This window comes from Vombatus ursinus, unplaced genomic scaffold (genome assembly GCF_900497805.2).
Source record: "Vombatus ursinus unplaced genomic scaffold, bare-nosed wombat genome assembly UNPS02014894.1, whole genome shotgun sequence".
In the NCBI taxonomy this organism is placed as follows: domain Eukaryota; kingdom Metazoa; phylum Chordata; class Mammalia; order Diprotodontia; family Vombatidae; genus Vombatus; species Vombatus ursinus.
This window is the reverse complement of record NW_020954672.1, coordinates 1,185,231-1,212,588: the sequence shown is the minus strand read 5'-3', so window position 1 is coordinate 1,212,588 and position 27,358 is coordinate 1,185,231. Positions and strand designations below refer to the sequence as shown.

The 27,358-nt window shown below is 42.3% G+C and overlaps 2 protein-coding genes across 3 annotated transcripts; both read right to left on the bottom strand.

Moving 5' to 3' along the window:
- Nucleotides 1-2,507: 2,507 nt before the first annotated feature.
- Nucleotides 2,508-6,379, bottom strand: SLC39A2 (solute carrier family 39 member 2). Of its 2 annotated transcripts, none has more exons than XM_027843068.1 (4): nt 6,130-6,379; nt 5,757-5,890; nt 5,448-5,498; nt 2,508-5,005 (listed from the first exon to the last, which is right to left on the bottom strand). In XM_027843068.1, the coding sequence occupies exons 1-4, from the start codon at nt 6,242-6,244 to the stop codon at nt 4,364-4,366; spliced, it is 942 nt and encodes a 313-aa protein (XP_027698869.1). In that variant the 5' UTR covers nt 6,245-6,379; the 3' UTR covers nt 2,508-4,363. The 2 variants fall into 2 exon arrangements, with proteins under 2 accessions (XP_027698869.1, XP_027698870.1); XM_027843069.1 differs by having other exon boundaries at nt 5,757-5,887; nt 6,130-6,378.
- An 84-nt stretch (nt 6,380-6,463) lies between these two features.
- METTL17 (methyltransferase like 17) lies at nt 6,464-18,972 on the bottom strand. The gene is made up of 14 exons (XM_027843067.1): nt 18,876-18,972; nt 17,378-17,531; nt 17,156-17,287; nt 15,245-15,326; nt 12,981-13,062; nt 12,742-12,815; nt 12,156-12,250; nt 11,667-11,737; nt 11,371-11,478; nt 9,325-9,393; nt 8,732-8,782; nt 8,419-8,511; nt 7,891-8,075; nt 6,464-7,782 (listed from the first exon to the last, which is right to left on the bottom strand). The coding sequence occupies exons 1-14, from the start codon at nt 18,954-18,956 to the stop codon at nt 7,677-7,679; spliced, it is 1,383 nt and encodes a 460-aa protein (XP_027698868.1). The 5' UTR covers nt 18,957-18,972; the 3' UTR covers nt 6,464-7,676.
- Nucleotides 18,973-27,358: the final 8,386 nt, after the last annotated feature.

Genomic DNA, 27,358 nt, shown 5'->3' with positions numbered 1-27,358 from the left:
ATAATCTTTACCTCTGTGCAATTTGGAAGAGACCTCTACTACTATTTCTAGTCTTCATAAATGAGGATGACAGTATCTGTGGGCCTTTCTCTGCCTGTTAAGATAGTGGCCCAGTGTACCTCCACTAACGAGCTCTGAGCACAAAGGATCCACATCTGTCTGGTCTGGCCTGGAGCCAGGTGTACGAACAAGATGACCTCAGCAGAGGCCAGTTAGGCCATTTGGTTGTGGGGCGGTCCTCCAGTGACTGATTTCTGCTATGGTAGATTCAGGCTATGGAATCACATCGCCCTCTTGTGGTCGACATGACAATTTAACTTTGGTTCCCAGCTCTCACCGCCTACCTACCTACCTAGCTCAAAACATCCCCTTTCCTCTTGCCCTGACTTTTTGCTATGATCTGAAAGTAAACTGTTTACTTCCAAGTTCAGAACTTGAGAGGAGAGGAGAATGGACATAAGGTGGCTCACGGTGGATGGTAAGGGTTACTGTAGATCCAAAAAATCATAGCAGGTACCTTAGGGTAGTGAGAGTTCTAGTTCCCTAGTCCCTCATCTTCTATTACAATCCAAGGGAGTTCAGGCTTGGGTTCCTGATCCCCTTCTTTCTTCTCTCCCTTGGGGAATCTTCAGGCTCCTCAAAGTGCAGGGAGAATTTCCAAGACAGCAGATAGAGAAAGAATGGGAGAAATGGAAAAAAAGTCTTTTAAACGATGGAGAGAGGGAAAAGGAATGAACAAATTAGATTCAACCAGAAGACTGGATGAGGTCTAAAGCCTACAAAGTTGGAAATCTCCGAAGGTGATTCTCTGGAGAACACTTTCCCATAGAAAGAATAGATTTGCATTAAGAGAGAGATTAGACACTAGAAAAAACCCCATTAAGGATTAGCACTGTGAAATACTGGCCAGGAATGGCAATTCTCAAGACAGGAAGTCATGGAATCTCCATTTGGCTGGAAGCTGTGTGAGGCCATGGAATAGATGTCAGGACCCCATCCCTTTACTAACTGGAAGACTTTAAGTGGAAGTTAGATGGCCACTTATTAGGTGTGTTATAGAGGGGTCTTGGTAATGAGCAAATTGTATTACAAGTGAAGTTTCTTACAGTGCTGAAATTTATAATTAAAACTCAGATGGTTACATCTTTAGGACAAACTGTTGGCTTTTTGAAATAAGAGGAATGGGCAGTGTAAGACATTGGCTTTATATAGCCATAAAGTGTGCGTATTGTTGCCCTCCCTCCTCATTTTAATTTCCTCTTTTGGATCTGTCACCTTAATTGACTATTTGACTAGTTTGACTATTAAAAACTCTCTTTGAGCAACTGAGACCTTCCTTTTCCCCACTTAGTAAATCACTTTGCAACTTAATCCTTGGCTATTAATCTTCAATAGATTGGATGAAAACTGATCTTTTCTCTCTCCCAAACCCCATTTCAGATGGGACCTGGACCTTGGATTCTCTCCTCTTTCTAGGATAAGGCCTATCACTGAGTTTAGGGTGTGCTATTTCAACCTCCATTACTGAGTTGTTCTTTAGGCCTATGTTCTCTTCAGGTCAGATTGTATTTGACATTTCCAACTCATTAAAAAATAAGAAAATATGTTTCTTTTTAAAAAAATTATTTAAAAAAGTTTTTAGCTCTATTTTTTATTAATTTATTTTTAGTTTTCACCAATTGCTTCCATACAATTTTGAATTTTAAAATTTTCTCCTCCCTCTCCAAGACAGCATGCAATCTGATACAGGTTCTATATATACATTCCTATTAAACATTTTCACATTAGTCATGTTGTAAAGAAGAATTAGAACCAATAGGAGGAACTGCAAGAAAGAGGAAACAAAGCAAAACAGAAGAGAAAAAAAAGAGCAAATAGTATGTTTCAATCTGCATTCTAACTCCACAGTTCTTTCTCTGGATGTGGATAGCATTTTCCATCACGAGGCCTTTAGAGATGTCTTAGATCCTTGTAATGCTGAGAAGGGTTAAGTCTATCAAAGTTAGTCATCACACAACGTGACTGTTAGTGTGTACAACGTTCTCCTGGTTCTGCTCACTTCACTCAGCATTAGTCCATGTCTTACAAAGTTTTTTCTGAAGTCCACCTGTTCATCATTTCTTATAGCACAATAGTATTCCATTACATTCATATACCACAACTTGTTCAGCCATTCCCCAATTGATGGGCATTCTCTCAATTTCTGATTCTTTGCCACCACAGAAAGAGCTGCTATCAATATTTTTGTACATGTGGATCCTTTTCCCATTTTTATGATCTCTTTGGGATACAGCCCTAAAAGTGCTATTGCTGGGTCAAAGGTAGATTTTTTTTTGGGGGGCTAGGCAATGGGGTTAAGTGACTTGCCCAGGGTCACACAGCTAGTAAGTATCAAGTGTCTGAGGCTGGATTTGAACTCAGGTCCTCCTGACTCCAGGGCCAGTGCTCTATCCACTGTGCCACCTAACTGCCCTAAATATGCACATTTTTATAGCCCTTAAGGCATAGTTCCAAATTGCTCTGCGAAATGGTTGGATCAAGAAAATGCATTTCTTCTCTACATCTTTAGTATCTTTGCCAGTGCTCAAGGCTTCTATTCCCATTATTGCTGTGGATAATGAAAAGTATGGTACCTCCCTACAATCCTGTCCTTTTTACATCACCCCTATTGTTTGTTTATCTTCAGAAAGTTTGTTCGCTAGTGTTATTCTGGCTCTACAGAAAGTGTATTTCAGGATCAAGGTGACTCCTAGATTCCCTAGAGTGGGGAGAATCCCAAGGGTGAAGAGATAGTAATAAGGAAGAGAATGGTGGTACACTGGGTTAGAAAAGATTCTGGAAAAGAGAAAGGTATTACCCAATCATGCCTGAAGAACCCTGCGTCCACTTCACATCGCTTCATATTCATCAGTGACCCAGAAACATGGTGCTCTACTTCTGCCAGGAAGTCATCTCATTGCTCCAACATCTGGAGACACCTTCTTCCCATGCCTCTAGAACCAACCAGTTCCCTAGCCTACTCCCATCTCCCCCATGCATAAAGAATAAGGTCATTGAGGTTAAAGGGAGGGGGGCACAGGAAGAAGTTAGAACTAAGACTGTAGAACTTAATTTCCTTTAAGATACTTTTCTAAAGCCTGACCTCTGGTATTAGGATTAGGTTTATTCACAGGTCTGGATGATTTATGTGGTATTAAGGGAAACAGGATGAGCAAGAGATAGAGAAACCAGATAAGAGCAGATCTGAGAATGTGATACACCAGTTTCCAACTCCCTCCTCCCCTCCCTTATTCTCCAATAAGGAAAATCTGAGGTAGGGGAATGCACATACTCATTTCCCTAGATTTTTCATGTAAACTCCAGGACATCTCCATTTCAGCACCCCTGCCAAAAAAGCATCACAATCTTTCCCCTTCCGGATCCTAGAGAAACTAGTTTGTTTGCCAGCATTTCAGGAGGACACAGGAACAGCAAGGGAGATTCAAGATGAAAAGTGAGCAGTCTGGGGGAGGAGTACAGTGACAGCATCGGTGTGGAGGCTAGGGCTGAGCTGTGGTTCATCCAGGCATTTATCTGGCGCCTTTCTTCCTTCCTAAACACACTGTATCTTAATTCTTCAGCCTGAGGGAGCAGGAAAGGGGCCTGGGTTTAGAGAACACTGGGTTCAGGGTAAGAGACAGGATTAATGCATCCTGACGTGCAAAGATGACTGGCAGGAGTGGGTGGGGAGGGAGTCCTTGGGTTCTGTTCAGCTCTCTCTGCTTGGCCATCTGGTTGTTTGTTGCCAGTACCAATGAGGAGAGAAGGGAGGATAAAGGGGATCCCCGGTATCTCAGCAATTCATCCCTCTACAACCAGCTTCATCTGCCAATGTGTAGCAAAAAGGCTAGGGCCTAACCCAGGAAGAGGCCGTTGTATTGCAGTTCTGGCCCTACTGTCCTCTCCCACCCTCCCTTACTTGCTACATCAGCCTGCCCTAATGCCAAACAGGGAAGTCGAAACACAGAGGCTAAAACGAAGTGGAAGGAGGACTGACATTTATTTACACATGGTACCGTAGGTGGTGCTGATATCCAAGTCTAGGGCAATAGGCAAAAAAGGGTCCATCTTCATTCTCCTGCCCTCCCTTTCTCTGCCGCCCCCTCCCCTCTACCTCCCACCCCAAGCTCTTTCCTATTTCAGAGCTAGGTGACCCAAGCAAAGACCCTATAAAAGAAGTTTAGAATCCAGTTATGAAGATGGTGCTGGATGCATGCCATGAAGGCTAAACAAAAATGTTTGAGGACTAGGGCCAGCTCAGAGGGGGGATGTTCACTCAGGCTAGTTACCTGGATAAGAACAATCTCTTAGAGTAGGGGATAATTCATGCCCAGATGGCAATTATGGCCATGAAGGCAAAACCAGCTGCCACACAACCCCATTTGGCTAGAGGGGATTCAGGGGTGGCCAGTTCCCGGGGAAGAATTTCAAAGAAGGTTACATAGAGGAAAGTGCCAGCTGCCACACCTTCTAATACAGCCTGGGCTAAGGCCCTTCCCCCCTCAGAATTTCCCCCAGCCACAACCATCCCCAAAGCTAGACCAAGGGGGGACATGAGGGCCAATGCCAAGATGGAGATCAGGGCCCATCGCCGCCCTGTGCCTGTCTGCACCAGTCGAAGTCCCACCCCAAATACCACTAATCCCTTGTGCGCCAGGACAGCCAGGCAAAGTTGCAGCACAGCTGGTACTGAAGACTGCAGCCCCACAGCCAGTCCCTCAAACACTGAGTGAAAGGAGAGTGAAAGCAAGAGAACCAGAGCCCTAAAGGGCCTCTGAGAGGGTGATGGCAGGGGTCCGTGACTGTGAAGGGTTGAGGAATGGGCAGCATGGGCCCCACCCCATTCCTCCTCACATGTTTTTGACCCCCTGGTACCATTAGGGCACCACTGCAGTGCCAGTGACTCCAATAGGAAGACCAAGAAGAAGCCTAGGGAGATGATGAGCTCCCCAAACGGGTAATCCACCTAGAGACAGAGAGAATAAATAATGAGGTGAGAAGAGAAAAAAGAGGGCAGAAAGAAAAGGAAATGATGCGAAGAAAATGTGGTGGGAGAAGAAGCGGTGGGTGTGGGAATGGTGTTAGAGACAGGGACAGAAGACTTGAAGGGAAGAACATCAGTCAATCAGGAGAGCAGGGATAGGGACGTGGGGAAGGATCATGCATGGAAGAGTAAGATCCAGAGAACAGGGTTACAATGAGGGGAAGGACACATGTCCCCTAAACTCACTGTACGGAATGAGTTCTTTTTAGTTTCAAAGTTTGAGGCTAGTTTCCTAGCCTCCCCGAGGCTGGGGAGGAGAAGGAATGTTGAGCATTCCTCACATACCCCCAAGAGGGGCCTGAATGGGGAAGGAATCCTGGCTCTCCTGACCTCTCAGGTAGAGGCCTGGCTTGGGGAAACTCACATCAGTTGAATCAGTGGTGTCAGAAGCATTTCCCTCATTTCTCGTCCTGTTCTGGGAAGGAGAGTGTGTGAATTAGAAGAGAAAGTGGTTCAGTCTCCTGTTGTGTTGCTATAGTTGTGTTGCTGTAGTCCCATCCTTAAAAAGTGTAAGCCCCGGCCCACCTCTCCCTACTCTACCCGCTACCAGGAGCTGCCATTCATACAACTTCATTCTATACTCTGGGCCCTTTTTATCTTCTTCCTGTAAACTTATTTTTGTTCTTCCCTCAGGTCCCACGAGTCCTTCAAGCTCAGCATCCCAGCCCCTCACCTGTAGGAAATAGCTCTGGATCTCTGAATCAATGCCCTCCAGGGCCTCGGCTGTCATGTGCATGAGCCCTGCTCCCAAAAACACTCCAGCTGATATACAGCCTAGGAGAGTGAGGACCCGCCGGTGCTTCCCTGCTGAGGCAAAGGGGCAAAGGACAGAGGTAATTTCTTAGTTGGCATTTCAAGGAAGGCAGACAGATATGGCTAAAGAATAGGGGTCTGAGAACAGAGAATCTGAACCTCCAAGAGGAAATATACATGAACCCAGGTTCAGGATTAGAAGTGGAGGCAAATCAGGGGCCAAGGTGAAAGGAGGGGTTGAGGTGAGAATAGGAGCTTATGATATATGTACAAAGATGGGGTTAGAACCATACCTGTGGCTGCATGGATCCGGAACCATTTGAAGCAGATAGGAATAATGCCACAGAACAGAGTGAGAGTCAGCAAGGCTAGCAGGCAGCCAATTTTCACACCCACAAGTGGCTCCATCCCTGGAGTGGAGGTTGAGTGAAGGCCCCAGGGTGATAAGAGAGTAGGTCTTCAGGGCAGGAGCGTTAGAAACTGTTGTGTTTGTTCACCTGGCCGATGTGTGCTGCCTCTGCTTATGAAGACATCTGACTCTGACTGGGCTCTGCCTCTGGCTTCCCCCTACCCCCAATCAGGGCCCCTCCCCAGCCTCACACCCTCTTCAGCTCAGTAACCAGAAACTCCAGACTCCCTGCCAGACACTGCCCAGAGCTGTGTGTCTCTCCTCCTCCTCGTGGCTGACTAATCCTTAGGTTGACAAAGAACTGCATGAGCTCACCTCTAGGGTTAGCCTAATGGGAGAAGGCATGCTCTATGGCCGAGTAGCCCCTACCCCCTTCTCACTGGGGACAAAAGCCTGGTCTTTCCTTGCTCTGGATACTCAATCCAAACCATCCATGTTCTTTTACTCAATCCCCTTGCTTTGTAGGCTGCCGTATCTGACACCCGAACTGCACCCTTTCAAAGGGGATTTGGGGCCAGTTGGGGCAAAAGAAGGTAGGGCTAGGGCTTTCTGCTTTGCCATGCTGTGGGAACTGAGAGGTCCGATCCCCTTACCTGCAACCCCAGACAATTAACTCTCAGCACAGAATGAATTTTTTTTTGGGGGGGAGAACAACACAAGATTTATGGGACCACTGCATTAACAGTGTCCCTCCCTCTTCTTGTACTCGCTTTGAGGGGGGGGTGGGGCTAAGGTAACCTAAGTGGCTATAAACTTCAAGGTAAAGGTAATAGCTGGTACTGAGATTTAACGAAGCCTGATGATGGAGATTTTAACCAACTAGAGTAAAATGTACTAGCTTGGAGAATGTTGGAGTGGAGCTTGAGAAAGGATTGAGCCCTGACTCTTAGCTTGGGTTCAAGTCTAAATAGGACAGCTAAGGAAAGCTCTGATGTGGTTGAAGAACCTTAGGAGGGGCAATGGGAGAAGAGAAAAGGGGAGAAAGGACAGAAGAGGTGGTTGCTGGTTTCCCTAGGTAGGCTACCCAAATAGCTACATTAAGACCTGTTGAGCCAGTTTTCAGAAGAGCTGGGGGTGGCTCTTGTCATCCAGTTTTCCCACTACTCCCAAACAGGCTTCCCTTGGACAGCAGTAATTCTTGTACAAGGGGCAATATTAGGATGGGCTGAGGACTAGGTCAGAATACAAAGAGCCCTGGAATTAGATTTTATTATAATGGTAGATCAAAACTTCAATGAAGGAAACCCTGAATCCTTTCCTGCTAAGAATCACAACACTAATTCTTTTTTTCTATTTAAAAAAAATAAAATTTTATACAATTCAAAAGTCAGAGGGTACTTGGTACCCCTATCATGAATGTCTGGATGCTTCATTTTTGGCAGGGATGGCAAAAACTGGAAGGTGTCAGCCAACTACTCCTAAGATCTCTTGTCAGTTGTCAGGAGGATCTTGAACAGTGGATGGAGGAAACTCAGGTGAAGTGGTGAAAGGTAAGCGATCTCCCCAGGCACTAGCACGAGCACAGCGATATAAGTGTCTATGAAGAAGAAAAGGAGAGACACTTCAATATAGCTTCCCTGCCCCCTTAAACATCCATGTGAGTTGTATATCCCTTCCTCCCCGCAGTTCCTCACGTCCCCTGTACCTGCCATGTCGTCGGGCAGTAACCACCACATGTCTGCCATGCCCATCTGGACAACACAAGTGGCAATGCACATGGCGTGGCCGTTTGAGGACAGGCTGGGTGAGACGGGCCCATCGGTGATCCTCCCCTTGAAGGCCCCGGCTTAGGATCACCAGAGAGAACTTCTCTTCCTTATGACTATGATTCTGAAGTAAGGACAGGAAAGATAATTAGGGGAAAAAGTTAAAAATAAAGGAGACTTGGGGGCAGCTAGGTGGCGCAGTAGATAGAACACTGGCCCTGGAGTCAGGAGGATCTGAGTTCAAATCTGGCCTCAGACACATGACATTCACTAGCTGTGTGACTTAAGCAAGTCACTTAACCTCAACTGCCTCACCCAAAAAAAAATAAAATAAATAAAAGAGACTTTATTTACTTTCAGGCCTGACCCCTAAAGTCCTTTCTCCTTCCACAGACCAGATCATCTGGCTCCTCACTTTAATTCTACTTCACGTACTCCCTTACCCCACCCTCTATCAGTATGCTTACCCAACTAAAAGGGATGGTGCTGTATGCTTGGGAGAAGCTGCAGGCCTGGGGCTGGGAAGCAGATAGCTTGGGGCAGGGAAGTTCATGGGGGCACTGTGGAAAAAAAGAAGTAATGAAGGTTAGAGAAACCAGAAGATAATGAGGTAAGATAGAACTGGAGAATAGAGTAAAGACAGTGGACCTATGAGCGTAGATAAGGTAAACAGATGGAAAGTAGGATAAAAGAATAGGTTAGTCTCCCTTCTTCCATCTTTCCTGGCCATAGCTGAGCCCAGAACGATTTCTACTGGTTCAATCAATGAAGAATACTCACTGGAGCGAAGACATGTCCAGGTCGACAGTCCAAGGGAGATTTCTCTGGTCCCTGAAGTCATGCCCCCAAACAAGAAAAAAAAAAATATATCAATGTTTGAGAGACCCTCTCACCCATCCCACCTCCCAGTTTAGTCATTGTGTTTCCCCACCCAAAGGGTCCTTCACCGGACCTCCTTCAGTCATTAGACACGCAATCTATGTCAATCTAGATGACCACTACGAGTACCTTAAGGCATACCTGAAGCACGAGGGAGACATTATAACTCAGTGTGCAGGATGGGATGATCAAGTCACCCTCATACCCTTACTGGCAAATTCTACCTTTTAAAACTGCTGGTGTACAGCCCAGGAGGCTCAGACTCCAGTAGTGACTTTGGGTCAGTGCCCCTTGATTTTACAATACAGAGATACTAGCTCCTACACCCCCAATGCTTCAGAAACCTACAGTCCTTGGTTCACTCGCTTCTCAGATGGACAGTCATTCTGACCTAGGACAATACGCTTAGTAAACTGGGAGTCATCTTCAATGATGACAGTTTTCAAGGAAATGTCAGCTCTGAGGAAGCATGGTAGGGTAGAGAAGAACCTCACTCTAAGGACTAGGTCCCTAGCATCCATGAGGAGACGATGTCCAGTTTTTGTTCCATTCTCCACCAAAACCTGTGGAAGAAATTGAGGTTAAGTAGATGGCCCAAAGTATTGGAGGTATCAGTGAAAGAAGTGCTGTAGGAAGAGGCAAAGTTAAGAACCCCATTCCAGTTACCCCCTTCTAAAAGGTAAGAAGGAGGATGGAGACCACAAAAGAGAGGTTGTTAAGGACCCTTAAACAAGGATAAAGAACTGTGAAGAAGAAAAAGGGAGGATTAATCAACAAGCCTTTATTAAAAGTCAACTGTAAATTAGACATAGGAATATAAAGACAAAAATGAAAAAAGCCCTTGCTCTCAAGTAGCTTAGCAGGGAAAACTAACAGGCAGGTGGCCATACAAGTATGTATAAAACATAAAAGAGACATAAGTTGATACTGGGAGGAAGGCACCAGCAGCTGGGAGGTCAGGAAAAGTGGCACCTCTCATAGAAAATGATACTTGAACTGATCTCTGAAACAACAACAGCAACAGCTAGGGATGCTGAAATAGGTAAGAGAAATCATTTCAGGCATGGGGCAACCAGTGGTGGTGGCTATGTGAGTGGAGGAAACAGGAGAGATGTGAGATGCTGTAGAACAGACAAGATTTTACAGCTACCTGGATATATATATGTATGTATGTATGTATGTATGTGTGTCTGTGTGTGGAGGGGTGAGTGAGAGGAGGTAAGGATTACACTGAAGATGTGAACCTGGGTGATTACAAGGATCAAAAGACTCCAGAGAGGTAGAAGGGATGTTAGAAGTCATCTACTGCAATTCCTTCTTTTATAGATGAAGAAACAGGCAGAGAGAGGTTAAGAAACTTGCTCCAAGTCACTGAGTCAGAACTCAAACCTGGCATTTTCCCCACCATACCATGCTGCTTCTCTATGGTGCATGGTAGTATTCCTGACAGAACTAAGGATTTTCTGAAGAGGAGGCAGGTGGGGGGTAAGGGAAGAAGATTATGAGTTCACTTATGGGCATGTTAAGTTTGAGATGTCTATAGTACACCCAGGTTGAAATGCCTTATAGGTAACTGGTGACAGATGCCCTGGATGGCCCTAGAATTCACACGCTGGAAGGACCCTTCCATTTCTGTGACCTCTTCTTAATTGGGTGGCTCCTCACAGAACCTCCATTTAAGAAGGGTGCCCAGGTCAGCTATGTTTCATCCCTCTCCAGGCTGTACTCCAGAATTTCTCTACCATGCCCTGTTCTAACGAACAACCTGCCTCCCTAATCCTAATTTTTTTCAGCTTCTTTTGTTTTTATTATGTATTGTCTTCCCTAATGAGAATGTAAACTCCTTGAGAGCAGGGAAAGTGTTTGTATTCCCAGTGCTTATCACAGTGCCTGGCACATAATTAGCACTTAATAAATGTTTGTTGACTAATAAGAGACTAGCGCTCAAGCTAGAGAGTAGGTCTAGAATTATAGATCTTGGTTGGCGTCATCAGTTTAGAGCTGATAATTAAAGCCATGGGAGTGGATGAAGACTAAGAGAAAGAGTATAGAGAAAGAAAAGAAAAGGGCACAGGGGAGAGCTTTGTCGTACACCCATAGCTAAGGGGTTTCTTGTAGATGATCTTCTAGTGAAGGAGACTGAGGCAAGATGAGAAACAAAAAAGTACAATGTCATGAAAATCCACAAAAGGAGAACAATGTCATGATGCAAGGAGGTTAAGAAGGATGAAGACTGAGAAAAGGCCATAAGATTTGGCAATCAAGAGGTCATTACTTATACTTTGGAAAGGGTAATTTCAGTTGAGTGATGAGGTTGGAAGTCAGACTGCCGGGGGTTTAGAAGAGAATGGAAGGACAGAAAATGAAGGCAATGAATATAGATATTTTCAAGGGGTTTGGCTGAGAAAAAGAAATAGAGGTAGAAGTTTATGGGTATGGTAGTGCCTGATGAAGGTCTTTTAAGGATGGGGGACATTTCACACAAGAAAGGTTGGACCCCTAAGAGGTTTACTGAGAGATGAAGGGAGATCTCAGCTTACCAGGAATTGACCTGTCTTACGCCATAAAGTTTGGACGACTTCGGTTCGATCAGCCATGCTGGGTAACTCACTTAGAGAGAAAGCAGACACCACCACATCAAATTGTATCTGGGAATCAAAGCAAGGGACATTTTAGACAGAATTCTTTCCCACCCTGAGGGCCTCTCCCAACTTCTACTTTCTTTGTGCCTTGTTTCCACCCACTGCCAAATACTCAGGTTGTGCTCTAAAGTCAATGCTGAAATTCTCCATGTGCCTATCCCTCTTCCAGCGCAGTGAGGCAAGTAAGCACTTGCCTTCGGTGAGACTGGGAGAAACTGTCTAAAAAAGACTCCTGGAACATGGGGTTTCCCAGAATCTAAGCCACCTGGGGAACAAAGAAGAGAATTGGTTAAAGTGTGTCTATGTACTTGGGGGGCAGAGGAGGGAAGGGACATCTAAATAGAGAGTAAAGGCCCCAAGAATAGACAAAAAAAGCTACTGAGTATGAGATGGGATAAAGAAGGAAAGGCATGGGAAGAGCAGAAAGAGAAAAGGGTTCCTTCTCTTGTTTTGACTTCAACCAGCCCATTCTCCACTCAGCAAAGGATTCTACCTTTGCCTATATCTAAGGAAAATACAAAAGGGAATTGGACCTGTCTGATCTTTTGTGAGAATCTTTTTTTTTTTTTTTTTAAGGAATGGGAAATCTAATTCTCCCTCTTCACTTTATTACAACCTCCTCTACTTAATCCTTTGCTTTTATCATTTGTAGAGCATTTCAACAACCATTGCCTTACCCTCACCTTTCAGAAGCCTTTCTGCCAAGGCCAACATGGCAGTTGAGCTGTCCACACACAAATATTCATGAAGGCTCTGGCCCCAGGTATTATAAGCAGCCCTGTGAAGATAGGAGGACAACCTAAAAGATCTAAGAGACAGAGTTCTTAAACTAATAGATACTCTCCTAAGTATACTAGTGAGCTATGTCAGATAAAGGTTAAAAACTAATGGTGTCATTTCTATTAATTTCTCTACGCCTTCTGGATGGAGGATGGAGAGCAATGGACTCAGAAAAAATGTCTGTACACCAGAAACTAACATACAGGACCCTACCCTTGATGTTATATTCTCTCCTCCCTTTTCCAAGTGCAGCCCTTATTTACTTTCCAAACTCTGATCCATTCCCCATGTTTCTAAGACTCCTTTCTATGCTTCCTTTCCTAAGCTCCTATCTAGAAATTAATTAAAAGCAAAATATGGATGACACCAATGCCTAATCCTTAACTTCACTATTCTCTAGAATCTACCAGTTTCTTGGCTTTGGAATGGTATAGACAGGGTTTTTTTAGGCTGGAAACAGTGGGGCTCATGCTGACTTGAGTCACTCACCAAGTAACAGAACCGGTGCCTGAGCCAAAATCCATTAAAGTTTGTGGCTTAAAATCTGGAACACGAGCTTGGATCTGTAGAAACAGAAGGTAACACCTGAGGTGGGATGCCAGGAATGACTTGGGGCCTTGCTAGAGATTATTCAGAATACAGGACTAGGAAAGGAGTTAGATTTGAGGTCTTTGAAAGTTTGTGTATACCTCAGGAATCCTTTTGTAATAGAAGCTAAAGGGCTTTACCTCATGGAAAGCTCTGGATATAGCTGCAAAGCCACCATCAAGTCGTGCTGCCATGTATACCAAGCTCAGCCTTTCATCATAGCTGCCAAAGAAACGAAGTATATATAATTATCTGTCAAATCCTATAGATTTCTAGCCTCACAGTATCTCTTGCATCCAATCGATTTTAATTCTTACAGCCTCTATTCCTAGGTTATAACTTTATTATGTCTCACGTGCATTATTGCCAAAGCCCTTAATTTACCTTTCGACCCTCATTCTATTTCAGTTCATCTTAGTGCTTCCAGATTCATTTTTCTAAAGCAGAACTTACATTACAGCACCTTACGAACAATTACAAACTGATATCTACGAGAAGCACCCAGGTATAGTGGGAGAGTGCACTAGATCTGGTGTAAAGAAGACCTTAGTTCAAATTCTATCTCAGACACTTACTAGCTGTGTGGTTCTAGGCAAACTATTTATCCTCTTTTATTCTCAGGTTCCTTTGCTTTTATAGCATTTATAGCACTATCCCCATATATATGGGGATAATAATAGCATCTACCTCATAGGGTTCTTGTGAAGAATTAATGAGGTAGCATATATAAAGCAATTTGCAAATCTTTAAGCAATATAAATGTCAGTTGTTACTGTCATTATTATTATTCTTTTTAGCTTGTCATTCAAAGCCTTCTAGTATCTGTTTCCAATCTACATATCCAAGATAATACCACATTTTACCCCTCAGGTACTCTAGACTCTAGTTGGATAGGACTATTCATTGAACTCAGAATATGTTCCTTGATTTCTTACCTTTATGCCACAGCTCTTCTATTTCTTTTTCTTTCTTTCTTTCTTTCTTTTTTGGGCAAGGAAGTTGGGGTTAAGTGACTTGCCCAGAGTCACACAGCTAATAGGTATCCAGTGTCTGAGGCCACACTTGAACTCAGGTCCTTGTGACTTCGAAGCCTGTGCTCTATCTACTGCACTACCTAGCTGCCCTCTTCTATTTCTTACATTTAGAAAAGTTTCCCTCCCATTACTGAATGTTGAAATCCTGCCCCTTCAAGGCCCAGCTCAAATGCTATCTGTTCTACCAAGTTTTCTTTGATCTGCCCAGTCTGTAGCTATTGCTTCTTTGAATACATCGTCTATTTGTACTTTTCTTGTGTTCTCAGCCTATTCACATTTTTATTACAGCTACTTATGCACAAATCTTATAATTCCTATAAATATCTCTAGTAATTGAATTTAATTTACCTTTGAATCTCCCCACAGTACTTAGAACAGTGCACTGCATATAACAGTTTTAACAACTGTTGGTTGCATGAGTCAAGGAATGAGCCTCCACAACCCAAAACCACTTCTGTTAAGATGGGAAATGGGGCAGGCCACAGAAAAAGGCCCTTCATACCTCTGTCTTTTCAAAATCAGAGTGAAATAGAAATATTTTTGAGAGCTTAAATTTCGGTTCTAAACAGTATTAAACAGGGATAATTTAAAATTTACATTTAACCAACTTGATACAGCTACTAAGAGGACTTTTCATTCCTTTCCTTTCCTCTCTCCCCTCAAGTCCTGAAGGATCCTTTTTTTTCCTTTTTAGTTTATTTTTATTTTTTCAATTAACAATCTTTCAAAATTAATTTGTCTCTCCCACTACCCCTAACTGAGCAAAATACAACAAAACAAAAATAACACATCCCTCAGTATACAGCTACATAGTCCAGCAAAACAAATTCCCACATTAGCCATGTCCAAATATGTATGTCTGTTCATTTTTAGTTTGTCACTTCTCTGTCAAGAGGTTAAGAGGTGTGTTTCATAATCCTTTTGAGATGATTGCTTATTGTTTTCATTGATAAGAGATCTAAAATCCATCAAAGTTTTTTCTCTATATTTTCATTATTATTATATAAATTGTTGTTCGTTCTGCTTATTTTTGCTCTGCATCAAAACATAAACGTCCTCTCAGTTTCCTCTGAATTATCCATTTCATCATTTTAAAAAACATTTAAAAACTATTTATTCATTTAAAAATTTTTTAAACATTAAATTTTTTTTTTTGAGTTCCAAATTCTTTCCCTCCTTCCAGCCCCTCCCCTACTCATTGAGAAGGCAAGCAATATGATACCCATTCTTTCTTTTTTCAGTTTATCAGAGGATCTCCCTGAGCCCTAATAATACCCCTACTTCTTTTCCTGGGTAAAGTTCCTTTCTTTCTGATCTTTATGAAAAACCCCTTCCCCCTAACCCCCATTACCTTGGGGTAATTTCTTTACCTCAGTTTTTGCCAATGGTAGGTAGTTTTGCGTAGGGCACTCAACACAGCTCCACGAAGCTGTTTCTCTGACTGTAATGACTCTGAGAGGAGAAAGCAAAGCAAAGACCAGAGTTGAAGAACCACCAAGATGAAACCCAGAACCTAGTAGGGGAATACCCTTAGCCCTTGTTTTTTCCAGCAAGGACTTAAAACTCAGGAGGCTTCTAGTCTAAAGCTACAGAAAAATATTACATAAAAATGAAAGACATGTTCTGTGTCATCAGAACAATAATTGAGCCAAAGTATTATTCTTTCTCCAATAGTTCATTTTACCTAGTTGGCCCTTATGACATCTACCACTAATTCAGTTTTGCTTTCTGTGTAAATGTGATGAGTAGGCCTGGATGACAGGATAGTGGAAACTCCTTTGATCAGGAACTTCCTCATTCTTTTGCAATACTTCCTCCTAGCCCTGGGTCTGTGGAGTCCAGTGCTGGGTCTGTGGAGTCCAGTGCAATCTACAAAGTTACTCACAAGTAGTCTCAGAAATAGCTACTCATAGTCTCAAACAATCTAAAGGGGTGACCACCTATTAGAGAACAGCTAAACAAATAATGAGCCGCTAGGTGGTGCAGTGGATAGAGTGCCAGGCCTGAAGTTAGGAACATTCATCTTCCTGAGTTCAAATCTGGCTTCAGACACTTATTAGCTGTGTGACCTTGGGCGAGTCATTTAACCCTGTTTGCCTCAGTTCCTCATGTGTAAAATAAGCTGGAGAAAGAAATGGTAAACCACTCTAGTGTCTTTGCCAAGAAAATCCCAAATGGGGTCACTAAGAGTCAGGAGTGATTGAACAACAATAATAAGTAAAATATAATATATGAATGTAATGGAATATTATTGTGCCATAAGAAATGACAAAATGGACAGTTTTAGAAGAAACTGGGAAAAGCTCTATGAATTGATGCAGAGCAATGTGGGCAAAACTAGAACAATTTATATAACAAGAACACTGTATAAAAAAATAACTTTGTAAGACTTTAGAACTCTACTGCAATGATAAACCATGAGTCTACAGGAGAAAAGATGAAACATATCACCTACCTCTCGCCAGAGTCGACGGACTTAAAATGTATATGAGATATACATTTTGGGCTTTGGCCAACGTGGGGATTTATTTTGCTGGGCTCTGCATAGTCATCATGAGGATTTAAAAAAAATGTTCAATGATGGGAGTGTGAGAAATGGGAGAGCTAATGCTCACAAAATTAATTAATTAATTAAAAAGAAATAGCTGCTCATCCAAAACTGAGGCAAGTAATGGCAGATCATAATTCAAGTCTTAAGTCACTGATACTTCTTTTTGCATTTGCCCTGAAGGAAAGCGTGCTGGGAAATCAAGAATGTCCTAATTGTGTGAAAATACTAATGGAAGCTAGGTCAAATCTAGGTTAGGTCAAGAGTATGACAGAGGAATACATGTGGGTGGGATTTCATTCTACAGTACAATCTAGGAAGGTCCAACACATTTCTTGATCATTCCTGATCCAGATGATTCTAGGAGAAATGAGAAAGGTCTGGGTATGGACTGGATATCCAGGTATACCCTGGTATGTGATATACAACAGAATCAAAGATGTATAATAATAGCTGACATTTACATATGTTTATCATTTGCAAAGTGTTTTGTACATATATTTTCTCATTAGGTCTTCAGAAAAAACTTGTGATAAGTAATATAAGTATTATTATTCCCCATCTTACACATCCATCTAGCTTTTAGTTGTTAAGTGCTATTTCTGACTGATTTGATCAAAGACATATTGGAAAATTGACATATTTGTCTGCAAAGTTGATTTAAAAATTAACCTTTGATTTCTTCTTAATTAGTCTAACTTGGCTTCTTCCTTCGGCCCATCTTAGCCTTTACCTGTATCCTGGAGTTTATTTTCCAACTGTATTGCTTTTTTGCGCAGCTCCTCAGGTTCTGTAGGAAGCTTCCTACTCCACAGGTAGTTGGTGAGTGTCTGAACCTGCTTCTCTATGTTGGGTATAGAGCTTTCTGTGGGCCAAAGACGAAAAGGGGTTACTCAGTTAAATGAAGATTCCTTTCTTTTCTCTACTTATTTCCTTGATCAAGAGAGCTACTCACCCTGCACGAGTTGCTGGGCTGCAGTGACCAGGGCTTGTGGCAGCTTCACTTGGGGCAACAGTAAGATGCCTGGGTGCTTACGATGTGGTCTCTTCCCCAGGAAATCTAATATATCATTCTCCTGGGACACTCTGGGAATAAGATCAGCAAGTGCCTAAATTCCAGAAAGAGGAAAACGGAATGAGGTAAGTTAGTGTATGAAGAAATCTGGGTAATAATATCTCATTTAAAAAAAAAATACTTTTAAGGTTTTGGGGCAGCTAGGTGGCACAGTGGATACAGCACTGGCCCTGAAGTCAGGAGGATCTGAGTTCAAATCCGGCCTCAGACCAAACACTTGACCCTTACTAGCTGTGTGACCCTGGGCAAGTCACTTAACCCCAATCGCCTAAAATTAAAAAAAAAATACTTTAAGGTTTTGCAGAATGCTTTATGTATATTATTTCATTTGACAATGAATAACTCAGGGTGTCACAGATTGAGACTGAATCCAATTAACATGTAATTTATTAAACAGCTAGTCAAGAGAGAATGTTGTGGAAGAAAGCAGAACAGGGACGGCAGCATGGTGCAGTAGAAAGTATGCTGGTTTTACAATCAACACAATCTGAGTTTGAATCCTACATATGTCACTTAATACCTGTAAACTTTAAGCCTTGCGAGATTTCTTCATTTGTAAAACCAGTGGTTTGAATTAGATATCTTCTAAGATTCCTTCTACTTCTAAATCTACTATTTTAGGACAGGAGTCTTCTCCAGGGATAGGGAGGTTTCTCTTGCTCTGGGGAGTGGGGTTCTCTCCCCAAAGATTGGGTTCAAAGACTTAAAAACTTTGAAGAGTTGGAAAGTACTTCAAATCTGATGCACAGTTGAACAAGAATTCAGTTTACTACTACACACTTCTTAACAAGTTACTGTACTAGGTCATCACTGTCAGTGACAGTGGATTTAATGAGCAGAGTTGATGAATTCTGATTTGTGGGTTACTTTTTCTCTACAGGGTTTCATATCATGTAAGGTACTGGTAGGTTTAGAAGCTGATTCTAGCCAGGAAGCCATAACAGACTTGCAAGTAAATCCAGCATCTGATCTGGGCATGGACACAGATTCTGGGATTACTTATCCTCCTCTAGCCTTGGAAGCCTCCTCTACTCCCTCCATTTCTGACTCTTTTTCATGTCTACACGTATTTGCACATTTGATTCCTTGCTTCTCATTCTCTTCCCCCCCCCTTTCCTGTCTCTCATCTTCCGTTTTTCTTTTCTACCACACATCCTCTGTCCCTGGCTTTTTACTCTGCATCGCTCTTCATGCCTAAGTCCCTCTATGGCTTGTCTATAACTCTTTCTTTGGAGGGATGACAGTTTTTCACGTGATCAAACGCACACACTAATTTACTGGGGTGGGATGTGTGGGCTCTCTCTCAAAGGCTTTCCCGATGTGACCAAGAAGGGTTTCCTGAAGCAGGGAAACGCGCGGGGACAACAAAAGTTCTCACCCGGGACAACGGGGTTCCTGCAGGCTGGCAACTCCATCTTCCCAGACACAACAGACGCCTCAACCTTCTGGCGACCGCCATAATTTCTGGGGCGAACCGGAAGCGGAAATCGAACCGCCTGTGACCCTCTGGAGTCACTAGCTCTTCCGCCGCAAGCTCATCCTCAAGAAGAGGGGACGTATCATCAACCAATCGGGAGAGGAAGATAATTTCTAGGCGCCAATCGCTGGTCTCTATGTAAATTATCCAGTGACGTAAGAATGTTTTTCCCGGTGAGAGGATGGACACGTGTCAGATTTAACCAATGGAAAGAATGCGTAGTGTCCGAGAGGGTCGCGTAGGTGCGGCTGTTTGTTGGCGGAGGCGCTGTGGAAGGCAGTCGTTGTGTCAGTTGCCGTTTGGTAGCGGGGTGTGTGGGTTAGTTAGTATGGCTGTTGCTTTGTTTTTTAAAAAACCTCTGCAATTACGGTATTAGTTTATTAGTATCATTCAGGATGATGTCATTAAGTATTTCTTCTGAAATTTTACATAAACAAATCCGACAGCCAAAATTGTATAACAAAACAGTACTCCATCACAAATGCGTGTAAAATGACAAGAACGCTGTTTTAAAACAGTAGCACTTAGAGTCATAATGTCAAAACCGTAATGATTGCAAAAGTCGCACCCCTTCCCCCCAGTTGATAAGCAACTAAACAAATGATTAGTTTTAATGAATACAGTTGGCTTTGATTTGGAAGGGAAAAATATTTGACAAAATTAGGTGGTCTTATAAACGTTTTATCTTTAAGGCCAAATTTTAAGCATATTTTTCATCAAAGTTTATTTTATTTGTAGAGGGTCAAATAACACAATTAAAATATAAGCCCTAATAGGAAAAACATTTCTCTTTAAATAAGACTGCATATAATTTTGTTTAGAACTGGCTTAAATAAAATCTGGAAATCTGGATTTACATAGTTATAAATGATCCCATATATGGAAATCTCATGTTTTCCAAAGACTATTCACTCCCAGCTTTTCATAGTAAAACTCTACTTAGCTTTCAGTACCTCTATTGCCAAAGATTAATGTGTTAGTCTTATTTTGGGGCACATTTTCAGCTCTTCTGAAACATGAGAATTATAAACATAACTTCAATTACGTAGTAATAAAGTTATAAATGTATAATTCCCCATAAAGATTAAAATGTACTCTTCTATTGGTCTTTCAAGGATGGAATTTTAGTATGTTTCACTCAAATAATTCCATGCTGCAAATTTATTTCTATATTTTCTTCTTGGCCAATGTTGTAATTGGATAGAATACTGTACTATGTGAAATTTCAGTTTATTAACTGGTAACTTTTGTTTTCCAGTTGGGAAAAAAACTGTTTCTATACAACTTTTATTACTCTATCAGAGTTATGCAGAGTGTACAGATCAAAGCTTTTTGTGGCTAACAATATGAAAAGATGAAAACTGATAATTTATGTGATTTCAAATGGACATACAAAAGCAAAGATGAGCTTCCCCTCAAAAAGAAAAAAATAGTTATCAAGGGCACCTGTGGAAAGAACAACAATACTAATTAAAAAATTGTATTTACTTAGAAGTATTCAGAATGACAACAAAACAGTCTCTGGGAGGCCCCCAGTGTAGCTACAGCTGTTTCTTAGAGGAGAGGTGCATGAAGTCAACCTTTCACGTTGGTAATTGAAAAAAGAGTAATAATAAAGAATTGGATTTGTAAAGTCTTCTCACATGCACTTATCACCTGTAAGTGTTACAGGAATTATGAAATAAGATGAGTCATACCTATTTTGAAAATGAGGAGTCTGGAGTATAGGTGAAGTTAAGTAACTTGCTCAAGTCTTTCCTCTCTTGAGGCAGGTGTATTGCTTCATAGTTAATAAGCATGTAGTGATTTCAGATCCTTCCCTTCCTCATTCTTCTCATTGTGAAGGAGGGAGAATGCAGTGCAGGTGAGGGTTAAAAAAAATGGCATATGATTGAGGGAGATAGAGGAGTGCACTGAACCAAAATGTCACCATTGTAACTATTAACTAGTGATTTTAATGAAAGGCACCTCCATACCAGCTGCAATGAAAAGTGCACTAGAGGACTCTGGACTTTATTTCTACCCGGACATCCTTTTGTTGTTGTTGTTTTTTTGGCTAGGTAATGGGGTTAAGTGACTTGCCCAGGGTCACACAGCTAGTAAATGTCTTGAACTTTGGTCTTCCTGACTCCAGGGTTGATGCTTTATCCACTGCGCCACCTAGTTGCCCCTTGGACATCCTTTTGTAAGTGACTTCCAGTACTAATTCAGTTTCCTCATCTGTAAAATGTTGGAATTGAAAAAATTATCTGTAAGAATCCTTCTTCCATGTTTCTTGTTTCATTAGTGAACAATCATTTATTAAGTGCCTAATATGTGCTAAAGACTGGGGACAAAAAGGCAAAAAATGGTTCCTACTCTCAAGGAGCTAGCAGTCTAACTGGGGAGACAACGTGCAAACAACTATGTGCAAAGAAGATATAGACAGAATTAATTGGAGATGATCAACAGGGGTAAGGCACTAAGGTATTAAGAGGGATTGGAAAAGCCTTCTCATAGAAGGAGGGATTTTAGCTGGGACTTGAAGGAAGCCACAGGACAGAGATGAGGAGAGCATTCTAGGCTTGGGGGACAACCCATGAAAATGCCTGGAGTCAGGAGACAGACTGTCTTATGAGAAGAACATCATGGAAGCCAGTCTCACTGGATTGAAGAGTACTGTAGGGGAGTAAGGAGTAAAGAGATTGGAAAAATAGGAAGGGTCCAGGTTATGAAGGGTTTTGAAAGGCAAATAGATGATTTTATATTTGATCCTGGAGGCGATAGGGAGTTAGTTTATTGAGAGAGAGAGAGAGAGAGAGAGAGAATAACATGGTTATACTTGTATTTTAAGAAGATCAGTTTGGTAGCTGAGAATGGACTGGCGTGGGGAGAGATTTAAAGTAGGGAGATCATCCAGTAGGCTATGTCAGTAATCCACGGGGGAGGTGTTTAGTGTCTGCACCAAGATGATGGCAGTGTTAGAGGACAGAAGGGGGCATGTATGAGAGGTGTTATGAAGGTAGGATTGACAATATATGGCAAGTAGTTTAAGTGTGGGAGGTGGTGAGAGAGAGTGAGGAGTCAAGGATGATCCCTAGGATTATGAGCGTGAATGACTGGAAGGATGGTATTACCCTTGGAGGTGCAAGACTGGAGTTCAGGAGAGAAATTAGGGCTGGATAAGTAGATCTAGGAATCATCAATACAGAGATGATAATTGAGTCCATGGGAGCTGATGAGACCACCAAATGAAAGTGTATAGAGGGAGATCAGAAGAAAGCCAGGATAGAGCCTTAGGGGATACCCCTGATTAGTGTATATGACATGAAATGAAGATCCAGCAAAGGAGATTGAAAAGCGGTCAGATAAGCAGGATAACATGAAATCACCAAATTAGCAAAAATTAGAGAGCAGAGAGTATCAGGGAGAAAAAGGGGATGGACAGTGTCAAAGACTGCAGAGGACTCAAGAAGAGTGAAGATTGAGAAAAGAACCTTAGTTCTCACCCTGCTCTGGAACTAAGAAGAGGGATATGGGATCTTTTCCCCACCAACATCATAACTGGGGTAATTGAAGCAAAGAAAAAAGGTTGATAGTGGGGTAGAGAGAAAAGATGAGCAGCTAGGTGGTGCAGTGAATAGAGTGCTGGGCCTGGAGTCAGGAAGATCTGAGTTCAAATCCATCCTCCGATGCTTACTAGCTGTGTGACCCTAGGCAAGTCACTTTATCCTGTTTGCTTCAGTTTTCTTATCTGTAAAATGAGCTGGAGAAGGAAATGGCAAATTACTCCGGTGTCTTTGCCGGGAAAATCCCAAATGGAGTCATGAGGAGGTGGACATGATTGAAACAACCGAGCAACAAAGGAAGAAGAGGCTTTGTCTAGAATAATGCAGTATCTCGGTGGGAAATTTTAGACCTAGATCCATGTGCCCCTGGCTCCCAGCCTGGGACATTGTCTATTTCACTGCTCTGAGAAAATACCCTCCTTACTTGGTCATGGATCAAAGCCATACCAAGAGTACCTTTAACACTAAGCACTGTACACAGTATCTGGTACATAATAAATGCTCAATAAATATTTGTTGATGATGACAATAAAACGAGGACTGCAAGTCTTTGGGGATGACCTCTACATCTCTATGCATGGAAAAGTTCAGATAGGGATTGATCGGATCCACACTGCCCTGGAAGGAGCAACCAAACCCTCATAACATCTTACTTGCAGAAACAATTCATGCTATAGTAGTTCTCCTATATTCATGCACCCATATTCTATACTATAATATTCTGAGGATCCATATTTTAAGAGAAATGTGGAGAAGCTGGAGAATGTCCAGAGAAGAGAAAAAAAGGCTTTTGACAAAAGTGTGTGTGTGTGTGTGTGTGTGTATGTGTGTGTGTGTGTAAGATAAGGTGAATTAATAATCAAAGGCTATTTTACAATGAATAGTGACTGACCAACTGTGTTTAGTGTTCAGAGGAACTATTCTTTGCTGAAAATGTGAGAAGAAATGTTGAACGTTGTAGTTAGACATAAAGAATTATTGGAACAAGTTTGTAAGGGAATTCTTGAAGAAGGCATGTCTTCTTCCTTTGAGTCAGAACTACTCTGCCTAAAATTAGAAGAACGTTCTACCAGCTTCAGAAGTAAGTTTCTGATTCTGTTCTGCTCTAACCTTTCAGAATTGTCCCTTGTCACTTACAAATTTGTCATAGGGGTCAAAGGATTGTAGATTTCAAACTTGAAGAGACCTTAGAGTCCAGCTCTCCCTCATTTTACAGAAGAGGAAACTGAGGCAGAGAGAGCTTAAGTGACTTGCCTAGGGTCACATAGCTAGTAAGTGTCTAAGGCAGGATTTGAACTCAGGTCTTTCTAACTCCAAGTCTGACACTTTATCCACTAAACTACCTGAACTCTACTGGAGCAATAATGGGAAAACATAGATGGGATTGGGGATGAAAGTTGCTTTGAAGCTTTAGAACTTGGAGAGGGCATGGAGACTCCTAAACAGAATATACACATTGTCTCCCTCAATGGAATATAAGCTTTTTGAGAACAAAGAAAGTTTCATCCTTTGTATTTTATTTTTAGTACTTAGCAGAGTGCCTGTACATAGTAGGTGTTTATGAATGCTAGTTGACTTATAGTAAGATTTGAACACAGGGCAGGAAAGCCAGCCTAGCTGAGGCAGCAAAGAATTATGAGGGAGAGACAAGAGGTGGTATATGTCAGGTGAGCAAACCACCATCACCGTAACCATTACCTCCACTCAAACTCATATGAAGACAATCCAGGACCCTGAGTCCAAGAGCTTTGGGATTAGTAGTGATTCCTGGATCAATGGCCCTGCTTTCAACTTGGCTCCCATAGTCCCTGGGGAGAAAGGGTTGGCTATCGCTGCTAACATGATTACCAACTACTGACCAATCGCAATTTATAGGCAGGTAAGCCCCAAAGCCTTGGTAACATCTATGTGCTACAGACCAGAGTCCTGTTTGCAACCCAGCCCCTGAAGGGGTTTGCATTCTGGGGAGCAACAGCTATAGATATGAGATTAACCATCTTCACTGTCTGCCTCCCATAAGGTAGGCCAGCTAGCCTAGCTAAAGTAATAAGGCACCCTGAGGAAGAGATGGCAGGTGAAGGAAAATCAAACCACTGCCACCACCTTGACCATTACCTCCCCTTAGACCTGAATGGAAACAGCGCAAGACCGAACCCAAGAAATAGCAGTTTCCACCACCACTTGTACTCCCACCCCCAACCACTAGTATTGCTTACAGCCAACCCCCCACAGTCGTCATCCAGGGAATCAACTCTTGTGGAGATTTGACCTGTCAATTGTTTCTGCAAGTAGGGGCAGGTAACCCTTGACTCTTCAGCAGCCACAGCTACTGAAAACCTATAAAAAAACATTTTTGCTATCACATCTTTAATGGATATGATTTTGTCAGTGAAAATAACATTAATGAGGATATGTTTCCATCTGCTTTTCTATTGTACCCTAAAGACCATTGGGCCTTTCCAAAGGATTTGCAGTTGAAATCTCCTGTGTATGTTGTCTCCCTGATATTAGAATGTGAGCTCCTTGAGAGCAAAGATTATGCTTTTCTATATCTTCTCAGTACTGAGGAGTGGTTTGCACATAATAATACTTAATGCTTTTTAACTGATTGGTTGATTGCTTCACTCCAGTTCTAGTACCCTTTTGATTGTGCAAGACTGCCTCTCATATCAGGAGAAAGATGGGGCGTTGGGTTAAGGAAACTCATGGTCATGGTTGGGAGGAAGCATAGGAAGGAAACTATTCTCAGAGGATTACCAATAGCACTTTCCCTTTCCCACAGCATCCTGTCAGGGGTTTCTGGGTTTGCCTAGTGTTGGTAGTGGTGGCAGACGGGTGGATGGGAGTTGAAAAAACACAACTTTTGAGAGAACTTGGGACTATATCATGTGATGATTACTTGCAAGAAGTGGGGATTTTTAGTCTGAAGAAAAGACTAAGTAAGGACATGATTATTGTGTTCAAATATTTGAAGAGCTTATAATATGAAAGAGAGATTCGACATGCTGCTTGCCCCTCAAGGGAAAGAAACAGGGGTGTGCTGGAGCTGAAGGCTCATGAGAGATTAATAAATTTTCTGGGTATAACTCCTGTCTCAAAGCCCATTGGTATTTTACTCTCCTTATTAGTGCAGATGAATGCCTGGCCCTGTGTGAGGAGTGAAGAGAAGGAGAACGAGAGAGTTTCAGTTCTTATTCAGTTGTTTTGGACACTTCTGGATTTTAGTTTGGAGAGAGAGAAGATGATGGAGGGAGCTAACCCCCGCTTCAGGTTGCTGAAGGAAAAGACTCTGGGAAGACATGGGAGGAGCTGGCAGTTTCCATCATGTGTCTATCCTCAGCTCGCTACAACAGAAATTTCAGTGAGTTTTCCTTTGGATGAAATTTAGGCTTCTCTTTTGGTTGGGCCGAGTTACCTCACTCCCAATGGGACCATCAGGAACACTCTCTTTATTCTGTATTTTCTGGTATATATTGTTCTATGTATAACTTCTGTGATTCTGTTTTTGCTACCAATTTGGATAAATGGGTTTTCTTCGATAATTGCTATTTGCTTATGTGTTTATTTAGTGGGAAAGGGGGTCAAGTCTTGGATGTAGAACTTGAGGTCCTATTCCTCCCCTTCCAATAATGACACAGTAATTAGAATTCAAATTGAACCCAATCATATCCCCTAGAGACTAACAATATTAAAGGGATCAGATAGATATCATTTTTGCTTGATAACTCCTCACTCTGAAGAGAGCAGAGTGGCCTCCAGTCCCAACTTCCTGCTTCTCCTCCTGGCTGGACTGAAAGTCTGCCTTAAAGAGTAGAGAGAAGGGGCAGCTAGGTGGTGCAGTGGATAGAATACGGGCCCTGAAGTCAGGAGGACCTGAGTTCAAATCCAGCCTCAAAACAAACGCTTGACACTTACTAACTGTGTGACCCTGGGCAAGTCACTTAACCTCAATTGCCTAAGGGGGAAAAAAAGATTAGATAGAGGTAGATAGAGAAGAGACTAGAGATGTCTTTTCTGTCTCCCTTTGAACCACATAATGACATTTCCCATGCTACAGGTAGAAGGATAACTCTTGCAATATATGGGGCTTCTCTACACATGGGGCTTCATTACATAAACTGAAAATTGAAAAGTATCTTGTGGGCCAGAGAGCCAGTTGTTAAACATTTACTGGCTCACTGCAGGAAAGGTAGATTAGATAATCTGCTTATCTATGGTGAGAAGAACTAGAAACCATGGGTAGAAGTTACTGGGAGGGAGTATACAATAATAATAACTAATATTTATTAAGCGCCTACTTTGTGACAGGCACTGTGCTAAGCACATTGTAAATATTACCTCATTTAATCCTCACAACAGCTCTGGGAGGTTAGATGCTAATACTATTCTTATTTTACAGATGAGGAAACTGAGGAGATTGTGACTTGCCCAGCTAGGGTCACACAGCTAGTAAGTGTCTGAAGCTAGATTTGAACTCAGGTCTTCTCGACTCCAGGCCTGGTGCCCTATCCACTGCACCACTTGTTTGAAAACAGAATGAGCTGTCTCATGAGGTAGTGAATTTCCTGTCACTGGAGGTGTTAAAGAGGAGTCTGGGTGAATACTTGTCAGGGATATTTTAGAGGAAATTCATGTTTCAGAGAGGTGTTGGAGTAGATGAACTCTAAGGTTCCTTTGAACTTGAGGATACTCACTATGATTCCAGAGAGGGATGACTCTTTCTCTCCTCAGCTCATTTGCAGACTTGGCTACATCAGGGAAACTCCCAATTGCTCCAGAGCTCTGCCAAGTGAAGAGAACTGAGCCCTTGTGGAAAGTGGGAAATGAGACCACCCC

What these genes read in the sequence shown, in the direction of transcription:
- SLC39A2 (XM_027843068.1), bottom strand. Translation starts at nt 6,244, where the DNA reads ATGGAGCCACTTGTGGGTGTGAAAATTGGCTGCCTGCTAGCCTTGCTG. An exon ending in CCGGATCCATGCAGCCACAG is followed by an intron (nt 5,891 to 6,129) that starts GTATGGTTCTAA and finishes CCTTTGCCTCAG; the next exon opens with CAGGGAAGCACCGGCGGGTC. An exon ending in ACACCACTGATTCAACTGAT is followed by an intron (nt 5,006 to 5,447) that starts GTGAGTTTCCCC and finishes CTCTGTCTCTAG; the next exon opens with GTGGATTACCCGTTTGGGGA.
- METTL17 (XM_027843067.1), bottom strand. Translation starts at nt 18,956, where the DNA reads ATGGCGGTCGCCAGAAGGTTGAGGCGTCTGTTGTGTCTGGGAAGATGG. An exon ending in GGCAGAAAGGCTTCTGAAAG is followed by an intron (nt 11,738 to 12,155) that starts GTGAGGGTAAGG and finishes TTTGTTCCCCAG; the next exon opens with GTGGCTTAGATTCTGGGAAA. An exon ending in CTAGGGACCTAGTCCTTAGA is followed by an intron (nt 8,783 to 9,324) that starts GTGAGGTTCTTC and finishes GCATGACTTCAG; the next exon opens with GGACCAGAGAAATCTCCCTT.